Source organism: Phaenicophaeus curvirostris, chromosome 1, assembly GCF_032191515.1.
Source record: "Phaenicophaeus curvirostris isolate KB17595 chromosome 1, BPBGC_Pcur_1.0, whole genome shotgun sequence".
Lineage (NCBI taxonomy): Eukaryota > Metazoa > Chordata > Aves > Cuculiformes > Cuculidae > Phaenicophaeus > Phaenicophaeus curvirostris.
The window spans coordinates 128,061,473-128,074,764 of record NC_091392.1 but is presented as its reverse complement, the minus strand read 5'-3'; the positions used below and the strand labels follow the sequence as shown (position 1 = coordinate 128,074,764).

The 13,292-nt window shown below is 38.0% G+C and overlaps 1 protein-coding gene across 6 annotated transcripts in view; it reads right to left on the bottom strand.

Annotated features, from left to right (window-relative positions):
- Positions 1-13,292, bottom strand: part of SH3KBP1 (SH3 domain containing kinase binding protein 1) — a 223,252-nt gene that overhangs the window by 83,709 nt on the left and 126,251 nt on the right. For 4 of the 6 annotated variants that reach the window (XM_069874104.1, XM_069874125.1, XM_069874117.1 and 1 more), the window contains 2 exons: positions 11,174-11,248; positions 1,023-1,219 (listed from right to left, as the gene is read on the bottom strand). In XM_069874104.1, coding sequence (XP_069730205.1) covers positions 1,023-1,219; positions 11,174-11,248 — 272 coding nt within the window. The remainder of the gene's footprint in view (positions 1-1,022; positions 1,220-11,173; positions 11,249-13,292) is intronic. The other 2 variants (XM_069874111.1, XM_069874143.1) reach the window with 1 other exon arrangement.

Genomic DNA, 13,292 nt, shown 5'->3' with positions numbered 1-13,292 from the left:
GTGGACCAAAAGATGTAATTCCCAAAGTGCTTGGTTCCAAACCAGGGAACAAGAGTGGCTGCCTGGGAGCTTCTTAAAATCACGGTGGAGCCAAAGAAAATGCATCACATAATTACACCTATAGCAGAACTCCAGGCTGTGGAAGCCTCCTAACACTTCTCATCATATCAGCAACCCTTTCCAAACCCAACTGTTCACTTAAAGGAGAGATTTCATGGATTTTTCTTCAGTTGTTACTTCATTAGGAAGCAATGCCTTTTTTTTTTTGTTTGTTTGCCCAATGAACACACCTTAGCATCATCAATCCCTTTTTAGGTATTTTTTTCTTTAAAGCTTGCCTCTTCCAGTTTATTAGAAACACCTCATTTTGCTTAACTCTCTCTATTTCTAGTTTATTTCATGACAGTTTTGGAGACTTTGGAACAAAGAGTGCTCTCAAATAAAAATGGTCTGATTCAATTTTTCAGAAAGTAAATTTTTTTCCCCAAGTGTTAACCTCAGGGGTTTCTTTTTATGTCACTTAGAACAGACCCATAAAAATATGCTCCTTTCCTAATCCCTTTAAACAAAGCCAGGTGATTTTTGAAAGCATCTTTTAAATCAACAATTCCAGTGCTAAGCTGAGGTATTTAGGCATTTGCCAAAGCCTCATTTTTTTGAAGTAAACTGATGGCACAGTGACAGTATCTCCCTCTTTGCTTACCTAAGAATTAGCAATAGCTTTTCTCCAGTCTTGTTCTCTAAAGTATTTTTTTCTTAGAAAAAAGGCCGATTAAACAGATAGAGGTTCAAAAAGAAGAGTAAAACTTTAAGCAGAGAAACAGTTCTTGCAAGGAGCTAACCTCACTGGAATTCACTTCCTGGTGTGCAGCAAAACTAAAAAAAAAGCAGAGTCTTGTCCACATAAGATTAGGAAATAATGATCATAAAGCTTCAAGTTTTGGCCAGTGACAGGATTCAGAACTTTAGGATGAAAAGTTCTTTAAACCAACAGTAAGAGAGAACTCAGAAATCGCACGTACCTTATCTACTGGGAGAAAGTCATTTTCAACTTCTATTGACCTTGGTCGTAGCTTTATAGGTTTGTCTTTGAAGATATCTCCAAAGCCAACACCCTTGACCTTTTTGGGTTGGATTGTCGTGCCTCCGTTGGCTCCTTCCGATTTTGTGCTGCAAGAGTCACCACCATCACTCTCAGAGCCTGTAGCATCTTTTAGGCCTGTGAAAGGAGGGATGAAAGTAGGAATCTTAGGCGTGAAGCTCACTATTTTCAAAACCGATTGTCACTGGGAAATGATCCCACCCACCATCCTCTAAAGGAAAAAAAACAAACCAGAAACAAGTAGAGAAGGTGCTCTCTGTGCCATGCACTCATTTTTGAGTTTTTAAAATTGCTTTATTTCATCACATTGGTGTACCAGTTAGAACTTACACCAATACACAAAACATGCATACTCCAGCATAAAAACTTCATGAATGAAGATGGCCATTCCTTGAGCACCAAGAAAATGCATCTTCTCAGACAAAAAACTCAGAACTCAGTAAACCAAAGAGTTAAATTCAGCTGTAGGGCAGCTATTGTATAAAGCCACTTAAAGCTAACAAGCAGTCAGACCAGGCGCACTGTACCTTAAATCTGTGCGACTCATATCAAGCAAATTATGCAATTAGTATCTAAAGCTACATTACCTAACTAGGAAATATAAAGCTGAAAGCTATTTAAACAAATTTGCAATCAAATAAGCTGCATAATATGCTCCCTACTGAAAATTAAATCTCTCTGCAGCATAGACAGCCTCATAAGAAAAGCGCCCATGCATACTATCCTCTAGGAATATAATAAATCAAAACTGACATTCTGATTTACATTACTTCTCTCAGTGAATAGGAAAAAATTATCTGGAAATATCTGCTGTTTGAATAGCAGAGGCCACAGATGCAATCTGATGATGCTTCAGCCACTTTAAAGAACAGTGCAGAAACAGGCCAAACACTCACTAGCAGCAAAAGTGACCCACTGAAGTTTCCTCCAAATGAAACAGTCTCCCAGACAATTTAAATCTTCCTTTCCACGATGCAGAATGACTTAACTATGTTTCCAGGAAAACCACAGCAATTGCTGCTAATATAGCACTAATTCTACCTGACAGTGACCAACTCAAATCCTCACATTCCCTTGACAAACATTTGTGATACCACAGTCATGGATATTACAAGTCAAAGAAAGGAAAATGTGAAGTAAGCTTATCTTCTTAATTCATTTTATGTCATGGTCCACAAAGTGATTGTAACGGATTTTCATCATAAGAGGCTACCAGTACAGAAGAAAGATTCTTTACACCTAAAATCAAGAAAAGACTATACGCAAATCTCTTTCTCGCTTCCCTTTGGTAACAAGTAATCTGTATTTCTGCCAAAAGGAAAGAAATAGCACTAAGATCGAGCAAAATCTACTGGATCCCTAAAAAAGGGCTGCAAGATGTGGAGCACGTAGGAAGTTTTCCAAATAGTATGTAATTCCTCAATTTCTACAATCCTCTGATGTGTATAAGCAACAGAAACTGAATTAAGTAGTGTTCTTGAGCTGAAAGCATCTGAATGTCCTTTCCAGCCTACACTAGAACAACCCTTCAAAACCAAATAGAGGAATTATCTAAAGAAAAAATATTTTGAAGCCAATGAAAATCTTTCTGAATACAATTTTTAATATTAACAATTGAGTATTTTGCTTTTGCCTCCCCAACTCAAGCGATGGCTTTGGTTTTAACAAACAGACAGTCTCCATTCAACAGCCTTCTGCCATGCTAGTGAGCAGCAACTTGTCTTGGGGGGCTCTTCTTGTCTTCCTGGTGATTCACTGCTTAGCAACATGACTGCCCAGTAAAATGTAACAACTTCATAGAATCATAGAATAACCAGGTTGGAAGAGACCCACTGGATCATCGAGTCCAACCATTCCTATCAAACACTAAACCATGCCCCTTAGCACCTCGTCCACCCGTGCCTTAAACACCTCCAGGTGCCACTTCTTCAAGGGCAACTGATGAACCACAGAAACCAGCATGAGTCCTATGCCATAGAGGCACAATTCACAATCCAAAATGCAAGGGGCTAATCTGTTAAACTGGTTTTAACACCAAGGTGCTGCTAGGAAATGGAACTGGGAATCATGTGTTCTGCATAAGTTGTGCAGAATTCTAAATTAAAAGTATAGTAAATAATAATATTACAATTGTTTTCTTAAATATGCAGGGGTTTTGATCTCTTTACTTGGACTTCTATATTTTCCCAAGAAGGGCCCTAGGGGAAAAACTTCAAATCTGGCTTCACTCCTTTATTATAGTAGTTAGAAAAGTAGTATTCCTTTCATCAGTAACATAAATTCTGTGTGGTCCTTCTTTTCTAGAGCTCATGGAAGCAATAACCAGGGAATTCAAGCATTCACTGCCATCCTGCTCTGTGCTGCGGTTGGCAGGAGGGCAGTGGTTATCCATAGCCAAGTCATTCCACAACGCAGAGGCACTCAGAAATGCAAGGGTAAATTAATTAGGCCAGGGAGGTATAAATCTCTGCAAGTAAAACGGAAAAGTGAATGCCACTTTCTTATTCCTACACCTTGTTGTGACTCTTTGCTGAACAAAAGATCTTCTTAATATGGGATTGGAAAATTATCCTTTGTCAAAGGTTCCTTCTTTCATCCTTGCCAAAATCTCACTGAACTACTCCGTGATGGAGGGAAGGAGCATTAAAGAAACCTCCCTCCACAAGCAACTGGATTTTAACTGATAGAATCCATGACCACTCTTAGCCACATCCTGAAATGAACAGAAAAGCTATCTTTAAAATAACTAATTAAAATAGGTTTTGTGCATCACTAATTGTGCCAGAAGATGACCTGGACCTTGGCCAGTTAGATCGAAGTAAAATATGGAAGTAATTATGGGTATTACAACGGGTTTCACATGGTCTTCCAGATCTTTGAAGCCTGCATGAAAGAGATCAGAAACCTAAGGGGCCTTCAATAAGAATTAGGTTTTTGTTTCTGGGTTGTCCCTTGTTTTTCATTATAGTATCTTCATGTTTTATGACCATTCCTCTATGATGAGACATTGCACTTTGTATCAGAAACTGTTCCAGGCTTACAACAGATTTCCCTAGCATCACCTCTCTGTGCTTGATGATAATCCAAGAGTCACTTCATTCTTTATGCTGCCACAGAGCTATGCCTCAGCATAAAGTCCTCACAATGAAAGCAACATAGGAAATAACAGCTGGTTTTTGTGATTTTTTTTTTCCTTTTTAAGTGAGGACAGAACAGACTGAAGTGATACCTATCCAAAATATACTGCATTTGAGTGGGCAGATACAGAGGCCAGTCTTACAAAGCTCCTTCCAAATTAAAAGAATTCTTCCTGATCAACCACGAGAATGACATCATTTATATCTTTTTGACTGACACAAACTGAGGAGCCCTCTGGACTTAAATAAAATAAATAAGTAAGAATAAAAGCACTGCTTTTTCCAAGAACTAGTGTGCTTTTGCTTTTAGCACTTCGTGGCTGAGGGCAAGAGGTGAAAGTAACAGAAGAGGAGGACTATATGCTGCGGAAACTAAGAACAAACTAAATAAAATGAAGACATGGAGTAACATTAAGAAACAATAATTCAATGCTTAAGCACAAAACACTCCCGCAAAAAATAGTCTAACATGATCTTACTCTTACAGATGTGCTAAGGAGGCTCTCTCTTACCTTCTTCCCATGGTACATGAGATAAACACCTCTGGTTTGTACAGATAAAGAAATTGCAGCCACCCTTGTTCCCTGGTATATATACATATAAATATACATATATCAGCTTATCTATGTCAGTAATTCTCTCAGAGCAATCCTGCCAAGTGCAGCTGCACTGGCCTCTCTAGTCCTGCCTTCACAAGGAAGGGATGGTTGATGGGTGAGATGATCTCTCCTCTTAAAAATGGAAAAAAAAGTCTCTCTTCCAACTACGCTTCTTTTTCCTTTTTTTTAATTCAGTTTTTCATGTGGTTTTTTTTACCCATTACTGCAAACAGCCTAGTAGGAGAACAGAGCAGGGCAGATAGTTTTCCCAAAAGACAAATGTAGCCTACAGATACAGCTGGGAACCAAGCAGGAACCTGAGGGGCCTAGACCGTCATGTCATAAATTTTAAACATGACAATTCCTTCAAGAAGAGCTACAGTTAGCAAGGAGGTCAGGTTGCTAAATGGGTATTAAAAACTGAAGAGAATTTCTGTTGGCACAGTCTTGTGATGATGTTGACCAACACACCCACGCAATCTGAAACAGCTGTACAGCTGTGAATTTGAGCACTAAGGTAAGACCAGCACCTCAGCAAACTGCTATCTATCCTAGGAAATACTGAGCACATTTTGCTTTTCTTTTAAGTCAAGTTATTAAATACTCCAAATATAGCCACGATAGGATAAAAGCTACAGTAATCAGACCACTTACTATTTTATTTTTTTAACAGCAGCTTTTCTAGAATCTGTGAGCTCTTTGTCAGCATTTGGAGAGCTAACAAGCTACGAACAAGATGCTCACTAATATGCCTACTATCACACCAGTCCTAATAGTAGGAATTTTTTTCAGATATTTAAAATTTCTCCAAACACAAGACTTTTGGAAGTGTTTCTTCCCATTTTTGGCTCTATAAGCAATTCTTTTACCTAGTTTTATTGTTGCTGAATCATCTGTAGCACCACAAAGGAGAGCTCAAATCTGAGTGTTGAGTGCACTTTCGTAGTAAGCTCCTTGAAATATCAACAAGGGCAGCAGCAGCAGAAGGAAGTTAAAATTCCTAGGAGCCAATCAGTCCCAACTTTTGGCAGGGACAAGATTTGGGACTACTGACATACAGCTATTTAAAAACACTCAGAGTTATAAGATTCTCTGTTGCTTCATGCTCCTTAAAAATGCAGGATAATTTCATATTCATGAAGATTAAATTCTTACAACACTGCATGGAGAAATTTTGCACTTCACACACATTTTTTCCTCTATGGGTATATAAGAGAGATTAGTTTTCTCAAGACATTTCAAACACTCCTGCTATGCCAGTTACAGGTCTTTTGAAAGCAACATTTTGAAACGTACCAAAACAGATTACCTCAAACAGGGATTAAAAAGAGACCATACAACATCAGACTTAATTCACCAACAGACTTAGAGCCATGCTGGCATCAAATCAAGACTCTAAACCAGAAAAATATTTAGGGATGAGGAAGAGCTGTGTAAACTTAAGCTGTTAAAACAAAAATAAGCATTTGTGATAAAATTAACTCCATTCAGAGCAGGGAACTAATTGTTTCTAAATAGCTTAAAAGGTCAGGAAAAGGGGGGAATACATTGTGAGCTTTACAGAGCTTTCTGTTTTGAGCTGTTATTTAGTAAATTAAGTTTTATTCTTTATTCTGGATTGTTCTCTCTTCAGACAATTTATGGCACTGGCCAAAAGATGTACCACTCTGACGATGTATAAAACAATGATGCTCTGGCCCTCTAAGCACTTCTCAGGCTAGCTCTGTTAAGTGATACAAAGGTCAGCTGTTCAGAGGCACACACCTGAAATGATGCAAAGGATCTCCTGATTTGGTCTGGCAGCCAGAGAAAGAGACTGTCAAGTGTGTTTAATAGAACAAAGAACTGTGTAAATGGAGCTTATTGTGATTTTTGCCTTTTATGGAAGAGAAGGACGGCAAAAGGAAATATGTCCTTTCCTTCTGTTTACAGAATGACAGCATGGAACACCCCAGTGACCAATCTGAATGACAAAGAAGGTGAAGTTAAACATGACAATTATAGTAGATGAGACAGAAACCATCCTTCTTACTTTGCCTCACATCCTGGCGAAGACAGAACAAATACCCACAGCTTACAAGATATTTATCTTGAGCTTGCTTTCCATCAAAGTCCTGTATTTTGTTGGAGCCATCCCCAATAACATTTTGTAGTTCATAAAAGAATCAAAACCAGAAAGGAAATTGAAATTTTAAGTATTACTGTAAAATAAAGCAATGTTGATTCTTCATCGTTTAAAAGTTAATAAATTTACACTTTCAAAAAACAAATATATGCTTCTTTACCAAGAGTAGTTATACACATACAAATGGCTGAGGCAGGTTATCTCAATACTAGTCCTTATTTGTTATTCTCAGTAATACACCATTAAGAAATGTAACAGCATAATCTAAACATTCTGTCATTTCCTTTCAGCATGTTCCCTAGCACAACAGTTCTGCCAGGTAAGAAACAGCCCCAAGATTTTTAGGCTTGCACAAGAAGTCATGCAGGGAAAAGGTGAGCAATGTCTAGCACCACATAACAGCATGCATCAAGGGCAATGCAGCACAAGCACCCTCTGCAGCATGAACACAGAGCCATAAATACGGAAGCTGGTGGCTTTATCTGATCCCCAGCCATTTCCCTGAGTACTGTAAGTGTGAATTGAAAGCATCATTCACTCAGGAGCTCTACAACTGTACTATTGTTGTCTTAATTTGAAATTATATTTTCACCACTGCTCTCACCAAGTACAGGAGCATGTTATTATGCGTGAAAAGACAGATAAGCAACCACAGTCAAAAGGATTCTTTACTCGCCACTCACCAAAACAGTCTTTTGTGAGACTCGTGGAAAACCAGTTGGTAGTGGGAATCCAAATCAATGGAAGGATGCAATGCGTTTCACCCCACTTGACGTAATTCTTCCACCAGCCACCCCCAGCCCCTTACCACGTGTACATTCCTTATCCAGAAAACAGGATGCTTATTTTTAACCACAAAAATTTCCCTCACCCAATTTTAGCCTTGTTGATTCTCAGATGCTATTATGCAGTGTAGCGGCTGTGTATTTAATATATGTTCTTCTTCGTAAGCAAGTTATAAGAAGTTGAGGTGAAATAAAAAGTTGTAAATGTCCTCTTCAAAACCGTAAATATCCACATTTGTGTTTCTCATTTAACTTTGCTCACATTCAGTCATTTTTACATGGGGTAACTAACGTCATAAACACATCAACCATATTGATTTCTTGCAACTCTGACTAGCCATAGATCCTCAAGGATTAGAGGGAGGGGGGAAAAAAAAAAGAAAAAAAGAAAAAGAAAGAAAGAAAAAAGTGGTGGAACAATAGAAAACACAATTAAGGTTACTCACGAATAGTTCTGTTTCAACGATTCTGTCTCATCTTCTTCCATTATATCTAATATCTATTACTGACAGCATTGTGGATCCACATATAAGGAAAGAGAGGCAAATATTTGTCAAATCAAGCATTATATCTGCCCTGTTCCTCAGTTGTAGCATGTTCAAAGAAAAAAGAAAGTGAAGGAAGAAAGAGAAATTACAACAGTAATAATAAAAAAATTTAAAATCCAAGAAGCACTGTTTGCGGAGGCGCAGGAAAGTTGCAGGATGAGAGAAAAGAGGGCTGTGATCAACAAAATGACAAGTAAGTGAATTTTTGTTGCTGTGTGTCCCTCTTTGCCCAGCATACGCAGTAGGAAAGATTTTTCTGACAGCGGCTTGATGAGCAGATTGCCAAAGGAGTTGGAATTATTGCTGAGCAGAGCCTGGCATACGTCATGACCAAAAAAGCCATGTCAGCATATGAAGGCAAGGCCAGGTGCTTATGCAGGAGACAATCTTGCATATTTCAGTAGAAGGTATTTCTAGAAGCAGCTACACACTAATTCAACAGCATTTAGCTATTACACGCCTTGGTTAAGTAAGAAAATTTCTTTTAAACACGGCAGTTGCAATATGGCTTTAAAAATAAAAGTATTTAGCACTAAGCACGTATTTGTAAAGTAAAAGCTCTAAGCTTGCTTCAAAAGTCAAGCCACACTTCATGCAATGTGATACAGGTGAATCCAAGCACCCTTTGAGCATCACTAATCTAAAGCTATGAATTTACTCCAGCTCACTTTATGGAGAAATCAGAAAGCTGAAATTAGAGCAGCTGTGGGTCGTTTTAAACAGACACCCCTAAACAAAAACAATTCTGTGGAATGCCTCCAAATTACTTTCCCTGGAGATATAAAGCACGAAGCTATTTGTCTAAAAATAAGGACCACAGATACGAAATGGAAGGAGCTGGCCACACTTTCAATAGGCCTGCTCAGGAAGAACATGGATATGCAGGAAGAGAGCTGCCAATAGATGTAGAAGGAGGGATAATGAATCCTCCTTTTCATATGTAAGTTTTAGATATAACCTCTCTGATAGCATGAACAATGCCAACCCTCACTTTGTTTAAAACCTTCCTGGGTGACCTGATTTTACATACTGCCCACTTCAGTTCCAGTTCCAAACCAGTAGGCAACAAATACGCTACAAATGTGGCTGGAAATCTGGCCTTCTAAGATGCAGTTGTACAGAGAAAGCAAAATAACTCTGCAGCATGAAAAAGTATGCAAATCTCAATTAAATGCCAGGGAAGGTAGTATTAAACAAGACGTCTTTAATCAGCTTTGAAACCAAAGTTTAAATGGGTGCTTGCCCAGAGCAATGGGATACTGTGGATGAAGCTGTCTTCTTGCAGCTGGTTATCATTTGACTCTTAACAAAAAAACTGGTTGGGCATGGAGAGCAGGTTTCTGGAAAAACTTTGAAGGTAATATTAGGGCAACACTACCCAAAAGACTAATGTTGTGAAATTAAAAGCTCCAAAGGCAGATCCTACATCTGATTTGAAGCTAGATCTTAAAAGTCACAAGCCAAGCACACCGAAGATTTACTTCATAAATCCTTGTTTTGCTCATCAGATGGGTGGAATTGAGGACATGATGGTCTAAGAACTCTGCAAGAAGCATGCAATCTAAGTGATGCATAAGCAGTCCTGAAGACTATAAGGTGAGAAGCAGCAGAAAAACGTGAAGACGACCAGCCACACGGTCTGCTCCAGCCAGAGCAAGAGCTTGGTTGGAAGCTTGAGAAGAGCTGCAGAAAAGAGGTGAAATCTGGTACACAGGGCAATAATTCTCCATGAGGAAATACTCAGGTCTGCACAGATTCACCAGGTTTTATTTTTAAAAAAGATCAGTTTTTGTTTAAAACAAGAAGATGTAAGTGTGTGTTATCAGAATAGACAACTATCACTTCAGCTGCTTTATCCTTTGCTGTAAGCCTGCATAAGACAGAAGTCCTCAGAAGTAGGAGAGCAAGCACTCCCACCCAGACAGGACAAGAAGGGCAGCACAGCTTGGATCTTCTCAAGTGAAAGCTGTTTGGGACAAAAGCAGATGCCAAAGTTAGCACAACATCCTGTTCACCAGAGGACAGGACTGAACACTTTGTACTTAGTCACACTGAATGTGACTCAGTAGGATCTCTTTCTGCTAGACTTCTTGATGAGGAAGCAGGTGGAAGGACAGATTTCTGTCTTCCTTGCTTCCTCTGTCTTGCCTCTGATGTAACCATCCTCTCTTCTTCTGTATTAGCAGGGCAGTAAAAGCATATGAAAAGCAGCATGTTCTCTGCTTCCAAAATGCAGAAGGCAAAAATCTGAACATGAAATGAAAGTAGCTTTATATCTTTTACCCTCCTTGGCAGAAAAAACATTATCAGCCAAAATGCTGTGAGTAATAGCTGCTAACGACGGAATGCCAAATGAACAGCATGCAGTAAATTGTAAAAAAACAAACCAAGCCAACCAAAAAAAAAAACCCCACAACAAAAACCCAAACAAACCAAACCCACATTGTTCTCCAAGAAGAGCAAAGCATATACAGCAATCAGAATGGGAACTTTCTTTTTGGAACAGAAAGATTTTTAATTCCAAGATAACTGGTTATTATCAACAGTTTTCATGTTTCAGGTGGCAAAACCAATGGGACTAAATGGTCTTAATTCCAATCCATAGCTGAGACCCAAGCATCCAATGTAATTCTCACTTTATTGAGGGCTTACACACACATTATATGGACATGAAACACACATGCACAGAAGGAAAGAATGCATTCTCATTGCATTTAACACTAGGCAGTTTATCAGCAGCAAACTGACTTTAGCTTACAAATATATGCATGTAGAGTAGCCATAAGTGAGTAGCAGTGGCACATTTTACAAGTGTAGCTAAATCAAACAAGTACAGAGGACTAAAGCTAGTGCTTGTTGATTTTGAAACAAACTCACTGTTATAGCGTCTGTAGCTGTCAATCTTTGCCGGTGCCACTCTGTACAGAATTGTCCCTTCAAAGGCAGATTTTCCTGACAGCAGGCAAGAGAAGGAAAGACGAAAAAAAAAAGAGAAAGGGCAGGGTGGGGGTGAAGAGATCGAATGATGGTAAAAAGAAGGGAAAGGAAGAGAAGTTTTAATCTGTATTTTCAGTCACTAACATTTTTTAAGCCTCATTAGCAAAACAACGAGAATATTTTTTAAAGTATCTGATTGTACATGAAGTTAAAATATTCTTACTACATGTATGTCAGATAAAATAATCTCATGATTTTGCTAAAGCCGTTCTTTACAATGACTAACAGAAAGCATTTCTTTCAGGTTTTGTCTGTTGTCCATCAAGCTGTGAGACTTGTAAATGAACATATTTGTCTGTTTTATTCAACCTCCTCAGGGAGCGCAGGGGAAGCCTGAAAAAAATTATTACTTCAATGATGTACTCACGGTGGCTCAACACTCCTGATGCAGATGTAGTGCACTCAAACAAGCACAGCTGACATCCAAACAGGGCAAGGAAATACTCGCATTTCTTTAATATACCAGGATCCTGTGAGCATCAGAAATACTGCACTTTTCCCAGATGACTTATTAGAAATGTTTTGAGTGTGCAAACTGGTCTTAAACAATGCTTAGTTGAAGGGATTGGTCACTAAAACCTGAATAAATAATTTTTTCCAGCCAACAGCTTAATCGTGTGTTTGACTTGGCATATATTAATGAAAATAAAATACTAAAATTAAAAAAGAAAACTGCAAAACAATCAAAACCCAAAAAAACCCCCCACTTCCCATATTAGATCTTAAAGGTAAAATTTTAATTATCAAAATTATTAATTTCTTGGTTTTTTTCCTTTGACAGCAAGATAACTTCTACTCTGACATTTATGACAGGAAATTCAAGTGAAGATAAAGACATAAGCAGCTGAGGTGTTTTGTGTGTTGGGTTTTTTTTAAAACCTGAGGCAGCCAGGCAAGCCCAAGACAATACCAGTGTCAGCTTGCTGCCAATCTCACCTCGGCATATCATCATAAAAATTAATGTAGTCAGTAAAAATGTATAGCAAAATAGCTATACAGTACATGTGAATTGTCCCAACATGGCATCATATCCATTTTGGCATCAAGAATGTGTTTTTTTCTTTCTCCCTGCATATTATTCTATTGGACTTTCAGAAAATAAAAACTATACTCATTTATGTATTGTAAAACGGTGTTGCTTTGTTTTGTTCTTGCAGTTTGACTAATAACAAAAGCTTTTCCTTGTTTTGTTTTTACATACTGAAAAAGCAAGAAAAGCCACAAATCTGTCTTTCCACCTTGTTTTTAAAAAATACCATTAAAAGAATGCTATTACAGCAGTCAAACAACAATTAAGAAATTGCTAAGAGAAAGGTACGTTAAGCTTCATGACACTGAGGAGAGCCAGAGAGACAGTAACGGACATCTAAAATTTTAAGAACTCAAAATACAGGAGGTTGCTTGACTGAAGCATCAGCTGATGAGTTTTATCATCAGTTCTAACTCCAGCAGTCATGATTTCTCAGTGGCCATCACTAGCTGATTCTAAAAATAGTTGATATGTATCATGAGGCCTAGCAATCCCTGAACAGACGCATACAAGAGACAGCAAGATATGAAAAGCCACTTTAAAATGTTGTCAGGACATCACCATGAACATACTAAAATGTTTTTGAAATCATCTCCTTAGTATAAAGTTGTGATTCTCTCAGATACAATTTATTTGACTGCATGACAACCTTTTGCTTCTCAACAGGCTGTAAAGATAATTTGTGGTATTGAAAAATATTCTTAAAATTAATATTAGATATCTGAGAAATCCAGAAAACAATCTTATAATTCCTACATTCATTTTATATAGTAATAAAATTATAATGCATACTTCCTGTTCATACTGTGACAGTCAAAGAAAAGCAATGTTTTAATTTAAGAGGATGCTTTAAAGAACAAGGAATTGTTGTTTACCCTTACAGTCATTCTAAAAAGGCTCTCCTTAGAGACAGTCAGTAAAACATGACTAAAAGATCAAGTTTAACTAAGTTTAACCAAAGTGTTGGTT